The sequence below is a fragment of the Vulpes lagopus genome, chromosome 18 (genome assembly GCF_018345385.1).
Source record: "Vulpes lagopus strain Blue_001 chromosome 18, ASM1834538v1, whole genome shotgun sequence".
In the NCBI taxonomy this organism is placed as follows: domain Eukaryota; kingdom Metazoa; phylum Chordata; class Mammalia; order Carnivora; family Canidae; genus Vulpes; species Vulpes lagopus.
In genome coordinates this window covers 29,822,998-29,850,324 of record NC_054841.1, presented here as the reverse complement: position 1 = coordinate 29,850,324, position 27,327 = coordinate 29,822,998, and the positions used below count along the sequence as shown (strand labels likewise).

Genomic DNA, 27,327 nt, shown 5'->3' with positions numbered 1-27,327 from the left:
CTCCTGCTTCACAAAGGTAAAAAAGCAAGTTCCAGAGGAGCAGTTAAATGTTTAAAACACAAAATTAAATTATTGGCATTTTTTTTTTATAATATTGAGTGGGGAAGATACAAAAAGACCTAAAACTCCTAAGCCTAAAGGTAGAGTTAGGCAGATTTAGTTAAATAAAACCTGACAGCTCTTGCATGAAAAAGAAACCATAAAGTCTAAAAGTTTAAAGAAAATATTTGCAACATATAGCCAAAGCACAACTTTTTTTTTTTTTTTAATTTTTATTTATTTATGATAGTCACAGAGAGAGAGAGAGAGAGAGGCAGAGACATAGGCAGAGGGAGAAGCAGGTTCCATGCACCGGGAGCCTGATGTGGGATTCGATCCCGGGTCTCCAGAATCGCGCCCTGGGCCAAAGGCAAGCGCCAAACCACTGCGCCACCCAGGGATCCCAAGCACAACTTTTAAAATATGGAATATATAAATTATTCATAGCCCCCCCATGACTAAATAGAAAATGGGTAAAAAACAAGACTATGCATTCACAGAAAAGGAAATAAATATGACCAGTAAACATTTGACAGTTTCCCTAGTGATTAGGGAAAAATGTAAATTATGATAATGAAAATTAGTTGAGTGATAACACATGTTTTAGAAAGTTGTGGGGAAACAGGTACTCTGGTGTATTGTAGGTGACTGTTTTAAGAAAACAGTTTAGCAAGATCTATCAAAATTTAAAATGCAGGTACCTCTTAACCTTGCAGTGCTACTTTTTAGGTCTCTACCTTGCAGAAACTTGTAGTGCCAAAGATGGATATAGTTATTCTTTGAAGCATTTTTTGCTGTTGTAAAAACAATAAATATCCTGAATATTCAATCAGAGTGGCTGGTTAAATAAAAACAAAAGAGGGATCCCTGGGTGGCACAGCGGTTTAGCGCCTGCCTTTGGCCCAGCGTGTGATCCTGGAGACCTGGGATCGAATCCCATATCGGGCTCCAGGTGCATGGAGCCTGCTTCTCCCTCTGCCTATGTCTCTGCCTCTCTCTCTCTGTGATGACTATCATAAATAAATAAAAGTAAAAAAATAAAAAAATAAAAATAAAAACAAAAGAGTATGTATGGCACATATTTAAAAATATGGCACTTTTAAAAATGCAGTTGAGTTCTATGTACTAACTTGGAAAGATCATAAGGTATGATGTTAAGGGAAAAAAGCAAGTTGCAGAGCAGTTACTTATCTCTTGATTATGATTTATGTAAAAACAATCCATGTCCCGAAAAAACCCACCCAAACTATATATTACTGAGTCACACCAAATTGTTCACAGCAGTTTTCTATAATAAGGTAAATCAGATTGGTATGAGGATTCACTTTGTAAAACAGTCAAAAACACAAGCATTACAGAATATAAGGACGATGTGTTCATTTAATTATTTAATTTTTAAAGTAAAAAAGTTAACATAAAGTAACTTATGGAGAAAAAACAGGCAAAAATAAAATTTTCAAGTTTTTTCCTTTCATTTCCAAAAACCAACACAATGAAGTACAAACAAGAAAATATACATGGTTGTGTATATAGTAACTTGTAAAAGCAGTGAGCAGTGAATTAATTATTACATATAAAACTGAAGATGGGAAAAACATGACTGTTCAGGATTCAGAAATACTGTGTCTGTGGCAAACTTTATTGTTAGGACATCAGTGAGGTGTAGCAGAAAGGAAAAGTTCAGAGTTAAGGTATCTGGTGGCTCATATTTTGGCACTGCTAATCTTCGCCCAGCCTTGTGATTTTGGATAAACTTTTATTTAGGTCTTGGCTTCTTCACTTTATCATCAGTCATGTATGGATTCTGAGTCTGAACCAAAGGAAAGTCAGAAATAAAGTATATACAAGCAGTGTATGACATAAACCACATTAGTGGGTCTACTGAGACTACAGATACTCTGAAAGAGGAACTTTGTAAAGTTGTGGTGACCTCAGGTCATATACCCAGGATGTGCCAGCTGTGCCCAGGTAAACCTGGAAGTTAGAAGGCAGTGCTCTTGCTGGATTTGGTGTACGTTTGAAAGTTTCTATTGGAAAAAAAAAAAAAAAAGACTGGCAGATATACAACAAGCTCAGTGGTGACCTCTGGGGGTCAGGAACAATGACAATTTTAGTTATATATAATATTCTACTTTTTTTCCATCAAAAAAAAGGATAATGAATATTTTACATGTGGCACTAAGGTAGACAAAAGCCAAGTATGCCAAAATGTCTAATTCTGGGTGCTGGGAATACCAGTGATTGTGGTTTTCTCTATACATACTGGATTTTTTTTTTAATAGGTAAGTATTTCAATAAGTGACAAGTTTATGGTTCAGTGACAAATAATAGGCTATGTTCTGGTTAAGAATTAAATTTGGGAGGGATCCCTGGGTGGCTCAGCGGTTTCGCGCCTGCCTTTGGCCCAGGGCACGATCCTGGAGTCCCAGGATCGAGTCCCGTGTCGGGCTCCTGGCATGGAGCCTGCTTCTCCCTCTGCCTGTGTCTCTGCCTCTCTCTCTCTCTGTGTCTATCATAAATAAACAAATAAATCTTAAAAAAAAAAAAAGAAATTTGGGAAGCAGGAAAATGTATAAAGGAAAGAACTGAATTTAGTTTTACTCATTTGACAAAATAAGAAATACTAATTAGGATAATGTTTTACTCTGGAAAGAGGAAGTTCTGTCAATATTGTATATACTTCCACTTTATTTGACCAAGATACTTGTGGAAAAGAAATGCTTTTTGCTCCTATTCTCAGTATTGTCTTGCTTTCCATAGCAGTTGTTGGGGGAGCTGTTTGTTTCTTGGTCACGTGACATCCCCCCCTCCCTTTTTTTTTGTCACTGGCTGGTCGTTAATTTGAAAACCAAAGAGCTTTTCCTAACTTTGGCAGTCAGTCTGTTGCTGTTCATATGGGTTAGGAAATGGGTCAAAGGACCAGCTTGATGAAATATTTTTAGTTCAGAGAATGATTGCAAGATTGATCTTGTATCAAACATGAAAGAGTGGGGAGGGGCAGACAGCCATATCTCAGGAAAAGCACATTTCTTACTTAAATCTTCATCATCTTGGCAATTTCTGTTCTGCCACTTATTTTTTTTAATTAACATATATTTTTAAGATTTTATTTATTTGACAGAGAACAAGGACGGGGAGTGGCAGAGAGAGAAGCAGGCTCCCTACCCAGCAGGTAGCCGTCTCTTGGGCTCCATCCCAAGACCCTGAGATCATGACCAGAGCAAAAGGCAGACCTGTTCTGCCGCTTTTAAAACCCTAAATTTGGCAGCCCAGGTGACTCAGCAGTTTAGCACTGATTTAGGGCTCCCTGCATGGAGCCTGCTTCTCTCTCTGCCCCGCCCCCCTCTCTGTGTGTCTCTCATGAATAAATAAATAAAATCTTAAAAAAAAAAAAAACCTAAATTGCCCTACCATTACCTCCAGATTTTATTTAAAAAATATTCAAACAATATGGAAAAGGTGAAAGAATAGTACGGTGAATACTTGATATACCCACCACTTAGAGTCAATAATTTTTAACATCTTTGCTGTGTGTTATCTTTATTATTTTTTTCTTTTCCTCGTTCTCGTTTTCTTTTAAACCCTTTTTTTCATTTGTTTTTATTTAAGTTCGATTTGCCAACATATAGTATAACACCTAGTGCTTTCCTCAGTGCCCATCACCCCGTTACCCCAACACCCTGCCCACCTCTCCTTTTGCAACCCTTTGTTCTCTCATGGTTTGCCTCCCTAATTTTTTCCCATTCAGTTCCCCTCTTTTCCTTTATAATCCCTTTCACTCTTTCTTATATTCCCAGTATGAGTGAAACCACATGATGATTGTCCTTCTCCAGTTGACTGACTTCACTCAGCATAATACCCACTAGTTTCATCCAGGTCGAGGGAAATGGTGGGTTTTCGTCCTTTCTGATGGCTGAGTAATATTCCATTGTGTGTGTGTGTGTGTGTGTGTGTGTGTGTGTGTGTGTATACGCACATATATATATCACATCTTCTTTACCCATTCATCTGTCGAAGGACATTGTGGCTTCTTCCACAGTTTGACTATTGTGGGCATTTCTGCTATGAACATTGGAGTGCAAGTGTCCTGGCATTTCACTACATCTGTGTCTTTGGGGTAAATACCCAGTAGTGCAATTGCTGGGTCATAGGGTAGCTCTATTTTTGACTTTTTGAGGAACCTTCACACTGTTTTCCAGAGTGGCTGTACCAGTTTGCATTCCCACCAACAGTGCAAGAAGAGGGTTCCCCCTTCTCCACATCCTCTCCAACATTTGTTGTTTTCCTGTCTTGTTAATTTTCGCCCTTCTGTTAAACCCTTTTCAAGTGAGTTACAGATATCATGACATTCCTAAGTACTTACATATCTGTTAAAAGAAAAAAAAAGGACATAGAAGGTATAAATACAATAATATCTCACCTAAGAAAATTAACAGTAATTCTCTACTACCATCAACTACCTAGTACGTATTCAAAATTTTCCAGATGTCTTATGGATATTTAATCTCTCACATTAGAAGAGATCTCCCTCTCTGTTCTTTTTGTTTTACATGACATTGACTTTTTTTAACTTAAAATTTTTTTAAAGATTTTATTTATTTATTCATGAGAGACACAGAGGCAGAGGCACAGGCAGAAGCAGGCTTCATGCAGGGAGCCCGACGTGGAACTCGATCCCGGGTCTCCGGGATCAGGCCCTGGGCCGAAGGCGGCACTAAACCGCTGAGCCACCCGGGCTACCCTTAACTTAAAATTTTTAATTGTGGTGAAATACCTGGTAACAAAATTTACCATCTTAACCATTTTTTAAATGTATGATTTAGTGACATTAAGTGCTTCATATTGTGCTACAATCCCACTCTTCACCCATGGAACTCTTTCCATCTTTGAAACTCTGTACCTATTAAACAATAATCCCACTTGTTTCCCGCAGCCCAACATCACCACTGTACTTTCTATCTATATAAATTTGAATATTGTAGGTATCTCATAAACATGGAATCATATATTTGTCTTTTTTTAAATGGCTTATTTTTCACTTACTATAATGTCTTCAAGGTTCATCCATGTTTTTAGCATGTTTCCGAATCTCCTTTCTTTTAAGATTGAATAATATTCCACTGTATGTATATACCAGAGTTTGTTTATTCATATCAAAAGATACCCGCTTCTATCTTTTGACTGTGGGGAATAATGCTACTATGAACATGGGTACACAAATCTCTCTTCAAATCCTTGTTTTCAGTTTTTTTGAATATATATTTGGAAGTGGAATTTCTAGATTATAAAATAATTCTATTTTTAAATTTTACTCTCCCCTGTCCCTCTATTTTTAATTTTTGGGGGAACTATAAAACTGTTTTCCACAGTGGCTACAGTTTTACATTCCCACCAACAGTGGCCAAAGGTTCCAATTTCTCCAGATCCTTGCTTGTTGTTTTCTTTTTTTAATAGTAGCTATCCTAATTTGTGTGCAATTAGTATCTCTTTGTGGTTTTTGATTTGCATTTCTCTCATGATTAGTGATGTTAAGCATCTTTTCATGTGCTTATTGGCCATTGATTTATCTTCTTTGGAGAAATGTGTATTTGAGTCTTTTGCCCATTTTGAATTTTTTTTTTTTGCGTGCGTGTGTGTGTGTGTGTGTGTGTGTGTGTGTGTGGTTGAATTGTAGGAGTGCTTTATGTATTCTGGATATTAGCCTCTTATCAGATATATGATTTGCAGATAATCTCCTCCCATTCTGGGGGTTGCCTTTTCACTCTGTTGATTGTGTCCTTTTATGAACATAAGTTTCTAATTTTGATAAAGTCTAATTTATGTATTTTTTTACTTTATTGTTTGTACTTTTGGTGTCACAGCAATAAATCATTGCCAAATGTAGTTTCATGAAGCTTTTCTCGTATGTTTCCTTCTAAAAGTTTTATAGTTTCAGGTTTACATTTAGGTCTTTTTTCTGTTTTGGGTTAAATTTTGTATATGTATTATGTATATTTTGTATATATAAGTAAGGATCCAAATGTATTCTTTCTCATGTGAATATACAGTGTGCCCAAAGCCATTTGTTGGAAAGATTGTCCTTTCTCAGTGCATGGTCTTGGTCCCAATGATTTTGTGAAAAATCATTTGACTGTGAGGATATTACAGTGAGTGAAATAAGCCAGTCGCAAAAAGAATTTATTTCTGAGCTCTCTATTCCTTTGTTCAATATGTCTGTTTTTATGCCAGTACCACACTGTTTTGATTACCATAGCTTTGTAGTTACTTCTGTAATCTTGAAGTGTGTCCTCCAGCTTTGTCCTTCTTTTTCTTTCTTTCTTTTTTTTTTTTTTGTTGTTGTTGTTGTTTTTAAGATTTTATTTACTTACTCATGAGAGACACAGAGAGAGAGGCAGAGACACAGGCAGAGGGAGAAGCAGGCTCCATGTAGGGAGCCCAATGTGGGACTTGATCCTGGGACTCCAGGATCATGCCCTGAGCCAAAGGTAGACGCCCAACCACTGAGCCACTCAGGTGTCCCTGTCCTTCTTTTTCAATATGGTTTTTACTATTTAGGATCCCTTGAGATTTCTTATGAATTTTAGGATGGATTTTTCTATTTTTACAAAAAACATCATTGGGATTTTGATAGGGACTGTGCTGAATCTGTAGATCATTTTCTGTAGTATTGGCAGTTTATAACAATATGAAGTGCATGAACATGGATGTACTTTCATTATTGGTGTCTTTAATTTTCTTTAGAAATGAATGAATGATCTAGTTTCTCTGAATCCTCCCTAGCATTTTGGTATTGTCACGGTTTGTTATTTTAGCTTTTTTGCTAGATGTATAGTGATATCTTATTGTGGTTTTAATTTGCATTTCTGTAATGTATAATAATGTAGTGAATATGTTTTCAGGTGCTTACCTGCCATCTCTGTGTCCTCTTTGAGGAATTATTTCTTCATGCCTTTTGCCCTTTTCCTAATTGGATTTTAATTTTTTTAATGTTGTTTTAAAAATTCTTTATGTATTCTACTTTGTCAGATAGGTGATATGCAGATATGTTCTCCCCGTCTGTAGCTTATCTTCTCATTATCTCAGCAGGGTCTTCCACAAAGCAAAAGGTTACAATTTTGATGAAGTCCAGTTTATTGATTTTTTTCCTTTAATGGATTATACTATTGGTATCAAGACTAAGAATTTCATTAAATCAGGGCAGCCCCCGTGGCGCAGCGGTTTAGCGCCGCCTGCAGCCCGGGGTCTGATCCTGGAGACCTGGGATCGAGTCCCGCGTCAGGCTCCCTGCATGGAGCCTGCTTCTCCCTCTGCCTGTGTCTCTGCCTCTCTCTGTGTGTCTCTACGAATAAATAAATAAAATCTTTTTTTAAAAAAAGAATTTCATTAAATCATAAGTTCTGAATATTTTCTTTTATTAGCCTCTAAAGATTTTATAGTTTCACATTTAAAATTTTAAATCTGTGATCTAACTTGAGTTATTATTTTTTAAAGATTTTATTTATTCACGGGAGACACACAGATAGAAGGCAGAGACCTAGGCAGAGGGAGAAGCAGGCCCTTCGCAGGGAGCCTGATGTGGGACTCGATCCCGGAACCACACCCTGAGCTGAGGGCAGATGCCCAACTGCTGAGCCACCCATGTGTCCCTATCTTAAGTTATTTTTTGTGTAAGGTACAAAATTTATGTTGAGTTTCATGTTTTTGTCTGTGGCTCTCCACTTGCTCCAACACTATTTGTTGAAGACTATCATTGACTTTCTTTTGAACCTTTACCAATATTAATTAACTGTATTTGTGTAGGTCTATTTCTGGTAATTCTGTTCTACCAGTATATGTGTCTGTCTCTCAGTCACTACCACTCTTGCTGACTTCAGCTGTATAATAAGTCTTGACATCAGAGTGATTCTTCTATTTTTTCTTCTTCCAAAAACTTTTAGCTATTCTAGTTCCTTTGCTTTCCCATGTAAGTTTGTGTTAATCTTGTCTATATCTACAGAAAGTCTTACTGGAATTTTGAAGGAATTGTGTTAAACCTGTACATCAATATAGAGAGAATTGATATCAATACTGTCTTGAGTCTTCCAATCCATGGACACAGTGTTTCTCCATTTACTTAGATCTTCTTCAATTTCCTTAAAAAAAAAAAAAAAAAGATTTTATTTATTTATTGAGAGGGAGAGAAAGAGCACACGTGAGCGGGAGGAGGGAAAGAGGAGGAGGCAGAGGGAGAGAATCTCCAGCATGCTGAGTGTGGAGCCCAACATGGGGCTCCATCTCACTACCCCGAGCCAAAACCAAAGTTCTAATGCTCAACTGACTGAGCCACCCAGGTGCCCCTTCTTTGATTTCCTTAATCAGTGTTTTACTGTTTTTAGCATGTAAATCCTATACATGTTTTCTTAAATTTATATTTAAATGATAGTCTGTTTTTAATTTTGGTTTCCATGTGTTCATTGCTTTGATATAGAAATAGAGTTGATTTTTTTTTTTTTAAGATTTTATTTATTCATGAGAGAGAGAGAGGCAGAGACACAGGCAGAGGGAGAAGCAGGCTCCATGCAGGGAGCCCAGTGTGGAACTCGATCCTGGGTCTCCAGGATCAGGCCCTGGGCCGAAGGCGGCGCTAAACCACTGATTCACCCGGGCTGCCCTAGGGTTTTTAATAGCTGACCTTGCAACCTTGTTGAACTCACTTAGTAATTCTAGGATTTTTTTTTATGGATTCCATGAGATTCCCTACATAAGCCATATGTCATCCACAAATAGGGATAGTTTTCCTCCTTTTCAGTCTCTGTGTCTCTTATTTCCTTTTTTTTGCCTTATTACACTAGCTATAACTTCCAATATCATTTTGAATAGGAGTGATAAGAGCAGACATTTTTTCTTGTTCCTCCTTTTAGGACAAGAACATTCAGTCTTTCACTATCATAATATTAATTCCTAGTTTTCTGAGGGTTTTTACTGTGAATGAGTGTTGAATTTTGTCAAATGATTTTTCTGCATCAATATAGTTGTTTGTTTTTTTCTTCTGTAGCCTGTTAGGACGATGGATTATACTGATTGATTTACCAATAATAAACCAATCTTGTTTCCCTGGGGCAAATCCCTCTTTGTTATGGTGTATAATTCTTCTTATGTTGTTGAATTCTATTTACTAATTTTTCTTAAAAGTTTTTACAGCTATATTCATGATGAATATTGGTTGGTAGCTTTTTTTCCTGGGAGTACTGTCTTTGATTTTTTTTTTTTTTTTAAGATTTATTTATTCATGAGAGACAAGGAGAGAGAGAGAGAGAGGCAGAGTCACAGGCAGAGGGAGAAGCAGGCTCCATGCAGCAAGCCCGTTGTAGGACTCTATCCCAGGACTCCAGGATCATGCCCTGAGCCAGAAGGCATACTCTTAACCTCTGAGCCACCCAGGCATCCCAACTGTCTTTGATTTTGATGTTAGGTGGTATATGCAAACATCTTGAGGGAAGATAATAATAATGACCAGTAAGTCAGGAATGGATAACTTGAATGAAAATATCAGAAAGAATCTGGGGGGGAAAAAGAATTCAGGAAAGAGAAATAGTGTTGTTTGGCTGAACACTGTTGTTTCAGTGAGTAGTAGTATAATGGAGCAGATTCAACAAGGAGTGGGGATGAAGTCTGATTGTTATAGATGAAACAGTAAAGTTGGTTTGTGGAGGATCTTAGTTAGTAATGATGTGGTAAGGCTGGAAATATGTTGACCATAAGGGAAAAATTAAATATAGGAGTGTTAGGGAATAAATAGTGGAGGCAGATCCTGAACCTGGAGATGACAGGGAGAGATCTAGTAGAAGGATCAGTCTTAAGCAGGAAATTGAGCACCTTTTTCTGAAACTGCTAGGAAGGAGGAGGGGCTGGTATGGAGAGCAGGGAATCCTTAGAAGTGATATTAATGTCTGGGAGTGCCTCTCATGCTTTGTTTGGGAGGAGGATGTACCCCTGAGGCTACAGGAATAGATCTGCACAGAAATGGGAACAAATATCCTTTGCTGACACTCTGAGATTAGTTGTGGTAATGAATCAGAGCTTCATTTAAGTCCTTAAGCCAGTTTTTTGGTTTTTATATGTTTTTCATTTTTGTTTTTGGCAAACTGATGGGGACCACGGTTAGGGCAAATCAGTGTGGAAACCTTTCTTTGATAATCCTCAAAACTGAGAAGTCCTTGGAGAGCCTTCTGGTCAGCTGCTAAAATCCAGTCCTGTCCAGCATTGATCATGGGAGGGCCTTTGGCTCCAGCCTCTATTGAATTACAGAGCCACAGACTGTCCAGTTTGTAATCAGCAGTTCAGATTTAGGCTTCAGGTAAATCTGCATAATCTCTTCCAGAAAATAGAAGAGAAGGAAGAACTTCCCAGTTCGTGTTATAGTTCTGATACCAAAACCAGGCAAGGACAAGTTTCCATTCCTAGCATCAGTCCTCTTCTTCATGTCTTCTTGTGCTGACACTTAGGAGTTGATTTCTGTTCTTGTTGCAGCTGCAGCCGACTCCGCCAGGTTCAGAGCATCTTGACCCAGAGCAGCAAGTCTCAACCCGATGGGATCCTCTGCATCCTTGGTCAGTACTTTAACGAGTTGGGGTAACTTAGCTTATGTTCAAGGAAGATATTAATAATAGTATCATTGTGAGATAAGCTTTGACTTAGTCTCCTTCTCCCAGCTCTTGTTCCTGTGAAATCTGTTGCTGCTCTAATGAGGTCAGATGAGATGTCAATGGGATGAGGAGCCTCTATCACAGGGCAGGCACTTTGTATATACTATCTCATTTCTCCTCACAGCATTCTTAGAAGAGAGCAGTGTTATCTCTTTTTTACAGAGGGAGAAACTGAAACAGGAGATGGAACAGACTTGCTCGGGACCATTGAGTGGCAGAACTGGGCATTTACTTGTTCTTTACATTTTTTATTATGAAAATGCATCATATAATTTAAAAATTAAGACAGTGCTCCAATGATAATGAACAGAGCTTCGTAACCATCCCAGATACCCAATTCTACTCTTGGGAAATAGCATTGTCAGTTGTATCTTTTTCTTTAAACACAAATGGAAATATTTTATTCACACTGTTGTTAACCTAATTTTTAAATTTTCATTTGACAATAAATCCTGGCGATTTTTCCTTTTTTTTTTCTTGGAGATTTTTCTATCTCTAATTGGTCTTCTTTGGGTACATAGATACATTCTGAGTGACTTCAGAAAACAGATAATGTTGAGGCATGAGAAAATGAACATATGTAGTAAAATTGGTGGATAGCTTTGAGCAAAAAAACCAGGGTAGAATGTTGGAAGGTAAGTATATTAAATAGATTTGAGGAGGCAAATAGTGATAGGAGAGATTTTTTTGCCTGTTTTGTTCACTCTTGAATTCCCAACACCTAAAATTGTGCCTGACATAGAGAATACCTCAATAAATACTATTGAATGAATTAATGTATAAGAGGTAGTTTCATGACACAGATGTTTGTGAACAGTGGAATACTGACCAAAAGGGAAAGAATATAGGTGTTTTGTGTTTAGGATGTCAACACTGATCTCTGAAAGATCAGATTCAGATATCTCATTTTCATTTATATCCATAGTATTGAGTCGTGGAAGTAGAATTGTTAGGTCTGGTGGTTTGTCTATCAACCACCCAATTTCCTTCCCAGAAGCAGACCATTACTAGGTTCTTATTTGTCTTTCCTCAGATATTCTATGCATAATTTCGTGTTTTCACTTAACAGCACTTGCATTTAGGCTTAGGAGAGGCAGTGGGCAGAGTAGTTAAAAACATGCACTCTGGAGCTAGGCAGGTTTTGGGTTTGAATCCTGATTCTACTACTCAGCCCAGAGGTTGGTGGGTCTCCATAAAAACATAGTTGTGGTGGACCTGGAATTCCTGCCAGAGGTTTCAGATGTTTAAACAACACTCATTGTATTCTCTCTCCAGCTCCAACTCTCAGAAGAGTGGAGGCTGTCTTTGCCATGAATTTACCTTTGAATAAAAGCACCTGTTCATTACTTAAGCTGTTATATCAGTTGATTTTGTGTACCTCCATTTGAAATATGCCCCTCCACCAAAGTTTTGTTTGTTTAGTACTTCTGTACTTTTTGGCATTGTAAGATCCTCTAGGCTTATTTTGTGTATTTCTGCTCCAGTCCTAGAATCAGCATTTCTCTAAGGAGTGCTGGGGTTCCTTCTATTGGAGAATGGTATTAGAAGCCAGGATCTGGGCATTGGATACACTCTTGTTACTACTGGGATGTCATTGCTTCTAGGCCATAGGGTAGCTGACAAAAATAACAAAATACTTATGTGTACATTACCTGTAAATGTTATGAGTCATCTGTATCTATATTAAGTTAAACATGAATTAATATTAATATCTCAAGCCTACCCAATTACCAGATAGATTATTCTAGCTTCCCCCTTTTGAATATCTATAAACTACTTCACCAGTAAAAAAATTGGCAACCATCATCTACTGTCAGTTTACTGAATTCCAATAGACATATATATCCATATCAGAATTATTAACCCCTAGGACCCCTATGAGAAACAACTTTGTCAGCTAAAGCATGGTGCCTACATATAGTTTCTTTTGCCTTTAAGTTTACATGGTCAATCTTTTTCATGTCAGCAATTTATGTGGCTGGAACTATTAGAAGTGTACATGCTGATGCTAGGTCTGCCCAGTCTACTATTTATTTTTAACTCTGTGGCCTTCTAAACTTTGGGACTTGGATAAGTGAGTCCATTCTGGCTTTTGATTCTTTTTCACCCCTCCCTTCACTGAAGCACTGAATGGGGTAGAACCGGGCTGTGCTGCTTTGATCTCAACTGAGAAGGGAGTTCTCTTATATTAGAATTCCTTGCCACAGGTAGTCCCTGGACCCCTGTGGTCTAAGTGACCATTACTTTTTATTTTTCACTTCTCTGAGCTACCATTAATAGTCCTCTTTCCCAGGCTCCAGCCATATTTCTATTCTTGGAGCTCTTTCTGCTCTAACTCCTTCCTCAGCCTCACATAGACAGCTACCTACCACCTGCCTGTGACACGTTCTGTTTGCCCAGAGTCATAGCTCTGGGCTTTCATAGATACTCAGGAACCAGGTAGTACATATGCCCATGCCATTGACAGGTAGAAGTGGAAGCAGTATTGTTTAATTTCTTTTGTCTTTGACCTCAGCCCAACTAGACTGTAAGCTTCATGGGGGCCATTTGCAGGCATGTTTACCACACACTCCAGCATCCAACACAGTTCTGGGCCTTGAGCCTGATAAATATTTGTAAAAATGATGGGTGTCATTTGTCCTCTTTTTCACTTCTTTGAGTACTTTTCAAGCCACCTTAATCTACTTTTACTTATCTTTCATGTTTTAGTAAAGCTGTCTTTGAGAAGTGAATATTTTTTATCCCATATACCTATTCCATCTGAAAAATATGGAATTCCATGCCAGGACCTGGACCATATTTTCTGCTTTCTATACTCAAAAATTGCGTTTTAGAAATTAATAACTTCAATAATGTATGGTATATAATTGTCTAAACTATATAGATTTTGAAGTCCAACTAAGAGTACTTGATGCTTCTTTCACAGAGTTGCTTAATTTGGTTTCTGGATAAAACTGATGTGAGCTTCTGCCTTAATCATCAGGGTTTGGTAAGCAGGGGCAAATCATTAGGATTCATTTGTGTCCCATAGTACAGCTGATCAGAGCCTTCTTTGCCTTGCAGGAATTGATAGCAGGTACAATGAAGGCTGCAGAGAACTGGCGAATTATCTTCTGTTTGGTTTGTACAATCAGAATACAAGTGATTTTGAGAAAACAGGGTTTTCTGAAGAAGTTCTAGATGGTAAGTATATATAGTATTATGTAATACACTCCTGTTAGTAACCTGGTTGATACAAGACTAGTGACAAGTAGTTTTCAGAATATGTTTAGTGGGTAAAGCAGCTTTAGGGGAAAAAGTGTGTATCAGTTTGACTTTATATCTTCTTGGCAAGATAGACCAGTTTTCCTCTGAATTGCCCACTGCCTTTACATGTTGGGAGGTTCACATTATATGCTGTTGTCCTGTGAAAGCACATTCAATTGTGAGTAAAGGATGAGCCTCCTGGCTACTCCTACAAGGAAGACTTCATGTGGATTTTCAGCTTAGGAACAAAGGCTCTTTGTCCTGCTCTGTCTTTGGGAATTGTTTTCTGTGTGACTTTAATTCATGAGGATGCCCATGATTACAATGGAGGCTTTCTGCTTACATTCCCCTTTCTTCAGCTCTGAGACACTCTCCCTGTGTAGATGCTGTTGTGGGCTGATGCCCAGGAGCTGTCTCTGATATCACATACTTAGCATCATGACTTGTCTGCCAGATGGATCAGGAGACACAGGAGTAGACAAATCAAACTGGACAAGAGACAGACAGCTCTTGTGAAGCAGCTGGGGAGTACATGAAAGCAAGCATATGATATTGAATATTGACATTGGAGTAATCTTGCAGTGGATATTGTGCAGTGGTTTTAAAGTAGAGCAGTTTTATTCCCCAATAGACATTTGGCAATATCTGAAGACATTTTTGATTGTCAAAACTGGACAGAGTAGCTACTAAACATCTGCAGTGCACAGGACAGGGCTCCCCTCCCCTCCCCCAACAAAGAATGATCTGGTTTAAACTGTCAATAGTTCTAAGGTTAAGGAACCCTGGTCTAGTGTGTATGAAAATTCTTCTGTGGTAAAATCCTTAACAATGTTTATCCTTATTGATTAAAGATTTCCTTTTTACTAGGAAGTACAGAAAAAGCAGGCTGCAATTATAACTTCCATTAAATTTTTTTCACTTTCACGGACGCCTGGGTGACTTAATGGTTGAGCGGCTGCCTTTGGCTCCCAGGGTCCCAGGATCAAGTCCCGGCATTGGGCTCCCTACAGGGAGCTTGCTTCTCCCCCTGCCTGTGTCTCTGCCTCTCTCTGTGTATCTCTCATGAATAAATAAATAAAATCTTTTTTAAAAAAAATTCTTTCAATTTCAGATTTTGATTTTTTTTAAAGATTTTATTTATTTATTCATGAGACACACAGAGAGAAAGAGAGGCAGAAACACAGGCAGAGGGAGAAGCAGTCTCCATGCAGGGAGCCTGACATGGGACTAGATTCTGGGACTCTAGGATCACGCCCTGGGCCAAAGGCAGGTGCCAAACCACTGAGCCACCCAGGGATCCCCTAGATTTTGATTTTTAAAAATGCTGCTTTATGCTGACAACATCTGCTGGTTTAGAAAGAGTTCATCTTGGAGTGCCTGGGTGGCTCAGTCAGTTAAGTGTCTCTTGATCTCAGCTCAGGTCTTCATCTCCTGGTCCTAAGTTCCAGCCCTGCGCGGAGCCTACTTAAAAAAAAAAAAAAAGAATTCATCTTGGCAGCCATTTAGAATTACAGAAAGACAGATGCTTATACCAGCCACATATTTCACTGCAGCCAAAATTGCTAAGGATATTGTAGTACTGAAATTAAGGGAATAGTTTAAATCCTCAAAGGTGTGCTTTTTGTTTATCATTATCTTTATTCTGCCACGTGGCACAATGGTTGCTTATGAAATGAGTATTTTCTTTGAATTAATCGTTAATGAATTGAAAATGAATTAGTAAATTCATTTTTTAAATCCAAGTAGTTGGCAAGCTGAGATCACGGGCTTTATGTGTTTACATTGTGATCTCTATATGAGAGGAAAAGAAGCCTACATGAAGGATTTATTTTTTAAAAAGCTTTAAAAAATAGTTTACATATTCATCCAATTTTCTTACACTTTCATCTTTTACTCTGTTAATTTAGTTCAGAGCAATGATATCAGAGTCCTATGAGATTCTGAGAAGGCTTAATTTTAGTAATTGTTGCACTATTTCTTTTACTGGATCCTAATTCCTTGTGAAGTGTTACACATTAGTGTAGAAGAACACAGTCTATGCAGGAAGCCCCTTCAGGCTCTCCAGGTGACTTTAAACTCTCATTCCTCAGCAGACAATCTACAAGTGATTCAGGGCAAGGTTCTTAGAAGGCCTATATGAAGACCAACAGGATAAGAGGTGACCTGTGTCCCATCCCTTGCCCCCTTTTGATTCTAGTGCTTAACTGAGAGTCAGCAGTGAATACGCTACTCCAGACTGTGTTCCCTGGACACCTGCGTCTAACTGGGTGTGAGACACAGAATGATTTTTGAGAAATCAAAAGTGAGCATCATGGAGTTTTATTTTAAGAGGCCACCCAGTGGGGTGGTCAGCTGCAGTCCATATTCATCAGACTTAGGTTTTTGTAGAATATGGGCTGTCAGACATTTGTAGAATATGGTTGTGTTACTGTGTTGGCATTGCCCTAACCCTGCAGTTTCAGATGCTCCTTGCCTCCACGCTTTGCTTACTTCCAGCCACCTCCTCCAGCAACTTCCCTAGCATCATCTTATTAGAAAGATGCCTCAGATTGCTCTGGTTTCTGAGGAGCCATGCAATGGAGCTCTGCTTTTCTTCTAGAATTATGACTGCTTTCTTTCTCAATCTTAAAACTGCTTTAATATTCCTGCCCCATTTCATGGCTCTTCTATTAACTTATTTAGGTTTATTTGCACCCTTGGGATTGTTTTATTTATTTGACCCACCAATATCCATGGTTATTCCTTAAGTCTGTGAGCTGCTAATCTATTTATAGAAGCTTTATCCACTTGGCCTCTACTTCCTTCCTCTCAGCCTTTCCTGTGTACAGAGTTCACCGCTTACACAGTAACCCTTCCCAGAGCTGAACAGTGATGTTGTCAGGCCCATGATTGCCTTGAACTGACAGCCAGGAGATTTAGACATTGATGTCTGCAGAAGAACCATCACTGGCCATATTTGATGATATTTCCTGCCTCAGTGGCTTTAGGCTATCAAGCTTCCATTTGGTATTATCTGTGTAGCAAAGTACACAGCTAAGTCTGGTACCACAGATTTGACAGTGTTCAACTTTGCAAAAGCAGAACACCCCATAGGCTGTTCTTTTGACTTATTCTGTGCCTCCATTGTCATAACCAGAGAGTCACAGTAGTGGGAGCATTTCATGGGAACTAGAAAATCCTTGCTCCCCACATGTGAGTGTTCCACAAGTCACTTTGAGGCAAGTTGCCTAGTTAAAGAACTTTCAGTTTAGAGTTTTGTTCCATGTCTCTGAAATAGTTTTAGTGGTATTATTAGTTATGTGAGTAGAAAATGTGTAAAGGAAATGCCTTTGACAGTGTTGTGATTTGTGTTTTCCTTACAGATGTAATTATATTGATTAAATCAGATAGTGTCCATCTGTATTGTAATCCTGTAAACTATCGCTATCTCATACCCTATGTGGCACATTGGAGAAATCTGCATTTCCACTGCATGACCGAAAATGAGGTAAGGAGAAAAGACAGAATAGGCACTTAGAGACACTAAGGATACTCTTTCAGGAAAGTATAGATCTGGAACAGGAGGCCCCTTAAAAAAATCAAATTGCAGGATATCATTACACAAAAAAGTTGTTCTCGTGGAACTTTTTATAATTCGTTATGAGGCTACTTTATAGATGAATTGTATGCTTGATAGACAAAGGGACTCTTCAAATTGGGACCTAGTCATAGGCTTGTCACCCTAGCTTCCTGTCCTGCTTGTTTATCACCAGCCTGCACCCATTCTCTTAGGGGGACTAGTGCCATGGATTGCCTCAAGAGAGTTTGATAAGCTTTTTTTTTTTTTTTTTTTAAGATTTTATTTATTTATTCATGAGAATACACAGAGAGGAGAGAGAGAGAGGCAGAGACACAGGCAGAGGGAGAAGCAGGCTCCATGCAGGGAGCCGGATGTGGGACTCAATCCCAGGTCTCCAGGATCACGCCCCGGGCTGTAGGCGGCGCTAAACCGCTGAGCCACCGGGGCTGCCCTTGATAAGCTTTTGTAACAGTTCTGTGTTTGGATTTTTTTGGTATTTGTTTCCTTTTGGGCTCTTTTGAAGAATTTGGCTGGCAATCGGAACTTGAGATTTAGGATTTCATGGAAACGGTGACCTAATATGGTTCAAAAACCTTTACTTCTTTTTTTTAAGTTAAAGATATTTATTATAAATCCTAACCAATCACTAAAATAACACAACAGACTTATAATCTAACAAAAAAATAAAAATTATAAAAGATACTGATGTTCAGTTGACCCTTGAACAACTTGGGAAGAACGCTTCTTTCCATATGAGCTTTTGGGGAATTTTTGAAGCAAGTTTTCTGTCTTGCATATAGGTATCTGATCCATTTTGAGTGATTTTAATGCATGGTGTTAAGACAAAGGAATGACAAGTGTTTCTGACCAGCAAACACAAAAATTTGGCTTTGGAAACACCCTCTTAGTGCAGTCCTCTATAAATGTCATTTGAGAGAACTCTGATAAAATACCAAGAAAGTAGGGGGTTTTGCATGATATCTCCTCAGAGCCTGTTTTCCTCTCAATTTCCTTCTTCAGTATGAAGATGAGGAAGCTGCAGAAGAATTTAAAATTGCCAGCTTTGTGGACATGGTTCGAGACTGTAGTAGAATTGGCATTCCTTATAGCTCCCAAGGTAAGTATCTGACAGCAAGCTGTATCAGAACCTTGCTTAGATGTGTGAATCCAGTGTTTCTACTTCTCCTTCCATTTGAAGCATTCAGCTGGGAAATGCATTGATCTATTTTCACTAAAGGCAGAGAATCAAGCAGAATGAAATTTGGGGATTTTTCTGTGCACGCTGGTACTCATAACTGAAATTTCTGTAAAACACAGCAGGCCATCTAGTCAGATACAAGAACTGATAAGGGATTTACCATAGTTGCCATCTAGCTGTGCCACTTAACTATAAGTAGAGTATAGGGGATCCCTGGGTGGCGCAGCGGTTTGGCGCCTGCCTTTGGCCCAGGGCGCGATCCTGGAGACCCAGGATCGAATCCCACATCGGGCTCCCGGTGCATGGAGCCTGCTTCTCCCTCCGCCTGTGTCTCTGCCTCTCTCTCTCTCTCTCTGTGACTATCATAAATAAATAAATTAAAAAAAAAAAAAAAAAACTATAAGTAGAGTATAGCTGTGGAGCCTGTTGTTAATAAGAAATAGTAATTCCGGTAGCTATTAAAAATATGCTGATAGTAAGGCTCAAAAATGATGTGTAAAAATTAAGGAAAAAATCAACAAGTTTATGGTGCTTATATCTTATTTAAAAAAAAAAAACTTTATGCACTGGAGCTATTGCTCTAAGAAAGGAAAACTTTTGATTGGGTACTTTTCCCTTGAGGAAGTTGATTGGCTATGTTTCTTAAGGGGGAAGAGCCAAGTTTGGGTCTGTTAATAATTATATCCACTAAGTGATGCAAGTCAGATGTAATAGACCACTATTTATTTACTAACTTACTTACTTAGGAAGCCAGAATGTGAATATATACTATAGAGAAATCTGCATTTATGTAACTTGTTATGGTTTGAATTTTCTTTGGCTTTCATTTTATATTTCTAGTTTTAATATCTAACCACTTTATCTGTCTTATTTTGCTAAATATGGCTGTTGGTGAACTTGTGAGATATGATGCCTGTCTAACCACATTAGATCAGATGTAGACTGTTATATCCAGGATGGTATTTGATACATGTTGTTTTATTTGATTCCTGTAGGTCATTTGCAGATATTTGATATGTTTGTAGTAGAGAAATGGCCAATTGTACAAGCCTTTGCACTTGAGGGCATTGGAGGGGATGGATTTTTTACCATGAAATACGAGGTATGTATGAAAAGCAGTATGCCTGACTTTTGTCTGCCATTTGCTGTCTTTATGACAGGCCCCTACAATGTGAGTGTGATCATTATAACACTCTGAAAAGCTAGCAGTGGTCTCTCAAGAGTATGGAGCAAGTTAAAGAACCTGAAATGGAAAATAGATGCTATGCAAAGCTAGTCCTAAAACTAAACTCCTGTGTCCTTTCTTTTAGGAGTTTCTCTCTGTCCTCTTTTCTCTCTTTTCCCCATTCTGAATCCACTGTTTTTCTGTGTGCTCCTGTAGCACTGTAGGCTGATTCCACTTGCAGCTTTTTTTGTCCTGTTTTTTTTTTTTTAAGATGTTATTTATTTATTCATGAGAGACACAGACAGAGATCAGGCAGAGGGAGAAGCAGGCTCCCTGTGGGGAGCCTGATGTGGGACTTCATTCCAGCACTCCAGGATCATGCTCTGAGCTGAAGGCAGGTGCTCAACCACTGAGCCATCCAGGTGTCCCTTTTTTTGTCCTATATAACACATTTTCACACACCCCTGCTCATGTACCTACCACTCTTGGCCTCTGGATTGGAAGCTCCTTGCGAACAAAAACAGTTTTTTCATTGTTGTTTGTATCTCAGAAATTCATATAATTGAAGAACTGTTCAAGAGCAATGAAAAGGACAGTGCAGAATTTTGGATAAGTACAGCATACTAGAGGAATAAAAGGGTTATCTTTTGGGGCAGCCTGATGGCTCAGCGGTTTAGTGCCACCTTCGGCCCAGGGCGAGACCCAGGATCAAGTCCCGTGTCAGGCTCCCTGAATGGGGCCTGCTTCTCCCTCTCTATGTCTCTCATAAATAAATAAAATCTTTTTTTAAAAAAGGGTTATCTTTTGTGTCAAGAACTGTGTCTTAATTTCAGGCAGCCTGGGTGGCTCAGCAGTTTAGTGCTGTCTTCAGCCCAGAGCCTGATCCTGGAGACCCAGGATTGAGTCCCATGTCAGGCTCCCTGCATAGAGCCTGCTTCTCCCTCTGCCTCTGTCTCTGCCTCTCTCTGTGTGTCTCTCATGAATAAATAAATAAAATCTTTAAAAAAAAAAAAGAACTTTATCTTATTTCACTAATCCTTCCATCTAGGAGATGACACATAGATCTTTGTTAACTGAATTAATGCTTGAGTCTAGGAGGAGGCCACCCAGAGTGCATATTAAGGAGGATGGCCTCATAGGTTAGCCTCGTCACTATAGGTGTCTCCCGGTGAGATGACCTGCCCCCAGCACAAAAACAAGAAGTGAGCATTGACATGCTCAAAATGGGGACATACTATTAGGCATAAAGTAGGTGGGACCTTTGGAGGCATGACCCAGGGCTAATTACTACCCTTCCTTCCAAGAAGTAGCGTTGTCCCTATCAGTTGAGTGAATTCTTGTCTGATTTCCACAATACAGGATTTCCACATCCTGTAATGTGGAAAGAACATAGGATGTAGGGTTGAAGAGAAGTACACCAGTTGGACTCTACTTTTCTTGCTCCAAACTATAGTATTCTCACATTAACTATAAGTAGCAGAACTTCAGCAAAGCTATGGGAGCTGCCTCTGCTAGGAAGTAAAGCTCTCTTATTTATTTGAGAGACATGGTTTATTTGTTTATATATTTATTTATTTGTTTATTTAATTTTATTTTTTGAGATGTATTTATTTATTTGAGAGATAGAGAGCAAGCAAGCACGGGTGGGAGGAGGGGCAATGGGAGAGGGAAGGAAGTAGACTCCCTGCTAAGCATGGAGCCTGCCACCATGTGCTCTCACTACCATGAGATCACAACCTGAGCCAAAATCAAGAGTCAGCCAACTGAGCCACCCAGGCCCCTCTATGCTCTTTAATTTAGAAGAGTAGGGACATGAGGTAGCTAGGTGGCTCAGTTAAATGTCCGATTGTTGATCACAGGTCAGGTCTTGATCTCAGGGTCTTGAGTTCAAGCCTTGCATTGGGCTCTACACTGGATTCTTTTTTTTTTTTTTTAAGATTTTATTTATTTATTCATAGAGATGCAGAGAGAGAGAGAGAGGCAGAGACACAGGCAGAGGGAGAAGCAGGCTCCATGCAGAGAGCCCGACGTGGGACTCGATCCCGGGACTCCAGGATCATGCCCTGGGCTGCAGGCGGCACTAAACCGCTGCGCCACCGGGGCTGCCCTCTACACTGGATTCTATGCTGGGTGTGGGGCCTACTTATAAAAAAAAAAGTAGTACAGTAGGAGGCTGCAGGGTTAATGCAAACCAAATGGGGCAGGCCTTCTGGCTCCTGCCTTAAGGTGTATTGTACTATATAGACATATCCAAAAGAAACAAGATGGCCTTCCTTTCTTTAAGTAGGTTCCATGGCCAGCATGGGCCTTGAACTCATGACCCTGTAGTCAAGAATCTCACGCTCTACGTAGACTGAGCTAGCCAGGCACCCCAGTAAATCCTCTTCCAAAAATAATTTAAAAGATAATGCAGGGGATCCCTGGGTGGCTTAGTGGTTTAGCGCTTGCCTTTGGCCCAGGGTGTGATCCTAGAGTCCTGGGATCGAGTTCTGCGTCGGGCTCCCAGCATGGAGCCTGCTTCTCCCTCTGCCTGTGTCTCTGCCTCTCTCTCTCTCTCTCTATGTCTGTCATGAATGAATGAATGAATGAATAAATAAATAAATAAATCTTTAAAAAAAAAGATAATAGATAATGCAGATCTTTCCTGTAGGGTGGTGTTTTAATGGGGTAGAATGGACAGTGAGGAGGAAACTGCACAGGTCATATAGTGAGGCTACTATAAGTCTTCTTTCAAGATGACTTTCTCTAGATCCTGCCTTTCTTTGTAGCTGCTAATTGTCATTCTCTCAAATACTTTCCTTTTGTTTTTCTCTCATTCTCCCCTACCTTGGTTCCCTTCCTTACCAGCCTATAGGATATGGAGCGGTATTCCACTCTGGGTCACACACCTAAGGCCTGATAACTGCCTGTGTCAGAAAGACTCTGGAGCCTTAATGAAGGCCAAGAGAAGGAGAACTACAGACACTTAAAGCTTAGTTTTTAAAAATTCTTTTAAGAATTTTAAAGAAGTCATTAACCCAGAGGATGTTTTGTCCCAGATGTACTGTACTGCATGCCAGCATGAGAAAGGAAGCCATATTCACATAAGATTTACTTGGCATTTAGGCTGGGCCAAACTGAATTATAAGTATAGAGAACTCTTCCTGGAAACAGCACAAGGAAGTTCTTCTGATAGGGCTTTCCCTGCCTCCAGCTTCCTCTTCTTCAACTCTTAGCTGCTGAAACTGTGGCCTAGTAATGGAAATTTGTATCAACCAGCTCTCCAGGGAGAGAATTCTAATAGCAAACTTCTGAATAATGAGAGTAACTATAGAGCAGACATTCGTTTACCTTTTTATGGACAAACAGATCTTCAACAAAATGCAGGCAAGAAACCATCGCATATTAGATGCAGAGATAGGTCAGCATGCTTTTTAAAAGGATTTTCTCCAGGAAATGGAATTAAAAATGAGAAAAATACCTCTTTTGTACCTTTTAAGAATGGAGTTTGTAAAAAGAGAAATGAGATACAGTAGGTAGAGCACACAGAAAAAGGGAGAAGGATGACATAGGAACTATTATAAGTCTCAGAATTACTAGTAAAATCAAAGTTTGCATTTAAAATTAGAAATTAGATTCAGCACTGTCAAAAAATCAAATCCAGGGACACCTGGGTGACTCAGTGGTTGAGTACCTGCCTTCGGCCCAGCGCGTGATTCTGGAAGTCCCGGGATGGAGTCCCACATGGGCTCCCTATGTGGAGCCGGCTTCTCTTGCTGCTTATGTCTTTGCCTCTCTCTCTGTGTGTCTTTCATGAATTAATAAATAAAGTCTTAAAAAAAAAATCTGTTGATGCTTAAAAAGCTGTTCCAGAATACAGAGAGGCCAAATATATTCATTCAGTCTTTTGGAATTTAGAATATAAGGGAGTAGGGCTCCTGAATAACTGCCTTCTCCCTATCTGCTCTCCCTAAAACACTTTCTAGTAGTTGACAAACTCTGCTGAGAGCGTAAAGCTTCCAGTTAGCCTTTCCATTTGGAAGTAAACCCAGGCAACCACAGATCACCAGACATGTGATTATATACCTATAACTTGGGGGCACCTGGGTGTCTCAGTCAGTTGAGTGTCTGCCTTCTGCTTGGGACATGATCCCAGGGTCCTGGGATTGAGCCCTGTGTTGGGCTCCCTGCTTGGTGGGGAGTCTGCTTGTCCCTCTCCCATTCTCCTTGCTTGTGCTTCCCTCTGTTGGTCCAAAAATAAATAAATAAATAAATAAATAAATAAATAAATAAGTAAGTAAGTAAATAAATAAATAAATAATCTAAAATATATAAATAAATACCTATAACTTAAAAGGAAAAGAAGATGATTTAAAAAAAAGAAGAAAAAAAAAAGACCAATTGAATAAGACCCAAAAGTAATTAAGATAGAGCAAAATTTAAGACATAAAACTCTCAGTATATCCAGACAAGATTTGGTGACCATAGAACAAGTGTTATGTTGTAAAAGATTAATATAAAGAAAAATAAGAGCTCTGGGAAATTATGATTGATAAAAATTAATAGAGGGGCGAGGAGGTAAAGTTAGGAAATTCTCTAAAAATGTAAAATTAAAAATTGAAGGAGATAGAAAATAGGAGTAAAAAGTTAGAAGACATAGAGAACCAATCCAAGAAGTTTCATATCCAACAAATAATAGTTGCAGAAAGAGCAGGGATATCAGAAAGAAGGAAATTTTAAAAAAAGAATAAACATTTTCAGTGATAAAGAATTAAAATTTTTAAATTAAATGACTGAACAAATATAAATGGGAAGGAAAAAGCCTTAAGCCTGCCTGTGCCTTTTTTGAACACTAAGGATAAAAGAATATCACAAAAAGCTTCCAGAAAGAGAAAAATAAGTCACTTACATAAGACAATAGGAACCAGATTTCTCTTGTTCCCAAGAGAGAACTCAACCTAACCAAAAGAACAAACAAAAAACAAAATATGTGAAGCAATGGTTTTCAAGACACTAGACATCAAACAATGAAAAATAGTTATTCCTTGAGAGATAGAAATAGACAAGGTCAGCTCTATGATTGCACTAGCTTACTACTTTAAGAAAATTTCCAAACCTATGACACAGGGAGGGTGTACCCAGTGTATTTCCTAAGTTGAGAAGATGCAGTGGAGAGTCAGGTGAGAGTAAGGCAACTAGAGTACTAAAAAGAAAAGTGCCCAGAGAGAGAACTCCAAAGATCTGCCAAGATTCCCCCACTCTCTACCCATCCCAAGTATTCAACAGAGTATCAATGCTGATTCATATGTCAGGTTAACTACCCAGGGCAGTTAAAAAAAATCTGATGAAAAGTAATCAAGAAGAATGCCTGATCCACGTTCAGGACTAGGAACTGTACCTGTTCCCACCAGTTGGACTGGAAAAACACACAGTTCAAAGGGCACTGAGTAGAGTCCTCAGAATGGTATTCAAAAGATGTACCAAAGTTTCTGTAAAGATAGCTTCCTTGAATGGGACATCATCTTAATATGTATTGGTTCTAATATAATTGACAAAAATTTGATTTATTATTCTAATCACTGAGTTTTCACCAAGATAGTCATTTATGATAGTTCTGATCGTCTTAATGATATTGACTCTTTTATTTCAATGTTTTTGCCCTTATGTTGCAGTTGCAGGATGTGAGTTTGAGTCTATGGAATGTCTACAGCAAGATGGATCCTATGTCTCTGGAGAATTTGCTTTCAGAAGTAAGGAGCCAAATTGTATTTAACTTCTAAATATTAGAGCCACTTCAGTTATCCACTAACAGTATTTAACTTGAAAATGCAAGATATATTTTTGTTTGCACAGTTTCTTCCCTCATTGTTATCTCGAAGTACTTGGGGATACAAGGGGACCTGGAAAAGCGATATTGCCTCTTTTGCTCTGAGGAAATCTCACCTGAGGCGAGACCAAGGCTGCCTACCAGGGTTTACATTTCCACTTAAAGACATTCTTTCAGTTGGGGTGGACTTCAGAAAAACAACACAGAGGGTATCTTTTTGTACACTTTCCCTGAAACAAAAAGATGAAAAAGATGGGGTTTGGCTTAAAAGAATCAGGAATTAGAGCAGAGGTTGGCAAACATAGGCTTTGTGTGCTTCCATCCTGTTAGAACTATATTAGAGGTACTAGCAGTGTCATTGTAGCCTGAGAGCAACCGTGGACAATGCTTAAATGAATGGGTGTGTCTCTGTTCCAAGGAAACTTTATTTGCAAAAATATGTGGCCTGAAAAAAATATATATGTGGCCTGCCCACAAGCCATAACTTGCTGACTCCTGAATTAGAGGGTTGGGCATTAATGTCTGGACTTGGAAGAAAACATGAAGTTGGGTGGAGCAATTTGCAGTGAGGAGCAATAGATAAAGCTGAGGCTATAGGAACAGGTGCTGTGATTAGGCAGCTCATTGGTGTCTCTCAGTGGCCATGGCTAGACATGCGTGGAAAAATAACAGTGTGTAGCCTTTTAATTAAATTATTATATTAAAGGATGCTTGGGTGGCTCAGGAGTTGAGTAGGTCTGCCTTTGGCTCAGGGCGTGATCCTGGAATCCCGGGATCAAGTCCCACATCAGGCTCCCTGCATAGAGCCTGCTTCTTCCTCTGCCTATGTCTCTGCCTCTCTCTCTCTCTCTCTCTTTCTCGAATAAATAAAATCTTTAAAAAAAATTTAGTTCAAAAAAAAAAATTTAGTTCTATTAAAACCTAACAAAAGTAACAAAAATAACAACTATAGCCCAGTCTCACTTGTCAGTGTTAATGCCTGTATTTTAAGTAAAATATTAGCAAGTAGAATCCAGTATCATGTTAGAATATTCTCTGATGAAGTACAGCTTTATAAGGGTGTACTATTTAATTTAGTATCAAGAAATCTATTAATGTAAATCACTATACCAATTTTTCTCCTTAGAACCATTTGTGATGACTCTATAGATGCATAAAAGGCATTTGATAAAATTGAATATCCATTCTGTCTAAACATTTTTTTAAAAGATTTTATTTATTTATTTATTTATTTATTCAGGAGAGACAGAGAGAGAGACAGAGGCATAGGCAGAGGAAGAAGGAGACTCACTGTGGGGAGCCTGATGTGGGACTCCATCCCAGGACCCTAGGATCACAGCCTGAGCCAAAGGCAGATGGTCAACCACTGAGCCACCCAGATGCCCCTCTGTTTAAACATTTCTAATTAAATAGGAATATAAAAGAATAATAAAACTGAACTTTTTGTACTTAGAAAAGACCTAATCATCATCATCATTAATCCATGGTTAACCTAATTATGGAAAAAAGTGAAAATGTAAAAATTTATAAGAATGCAAAAATATGGGATCCCTGGGTGGCGCAGCGGTTTGGCACCCGCCTTTGGCCCAGAGCACGATCCTGGAGACCTGGGATCGAATCCCACGTCGG

At 38.9% G+C, this 27,327-nt stretch overlaps 1 protein-coding gene across 2 annotated transcripts in view; it reads left to right on the top strand.

Annotated features, from left to right (window-relative positions):
- Positions 1 to 27,327, top strand: part of DNAAF9 (dynein axonemal assembly factor 9) — a 155,646-nt gene that overhangs the window by 12,266 nt on the left and 116,053 nt on the right. For both annotated transcript variants that reach the window (XM_041732306.1, XM_041732304.1), the window contains exons 2-7: positions 10,549 to 10,628; positions 13,788 to 13,907; positions 17,333 to 17,457; positions 18,550 to 18,646; positions 19,723 to 19,829; positions 25,544 to 25,621. In XM_041732306.1, the coding sequence (XP_041588240.1) occupies positions 10,549 to 10,628; positions 13,788 to 13,907; positions 17,333 to 17,457; positions 18,550 to 18,646; positions 19,723 to 19,829; positions 25,544 to 25,621 (607 nt within the window). The remainder of the gene's footprint in view (positions 1 to 10,548; positions 10,629 to 13,787; positions 13,908 to 17,332; positions 17,458 to 18,549; positions 18,647 to 19,722; positions 19,830 to 25,543; positions 25,622 to 27,327) is intronic.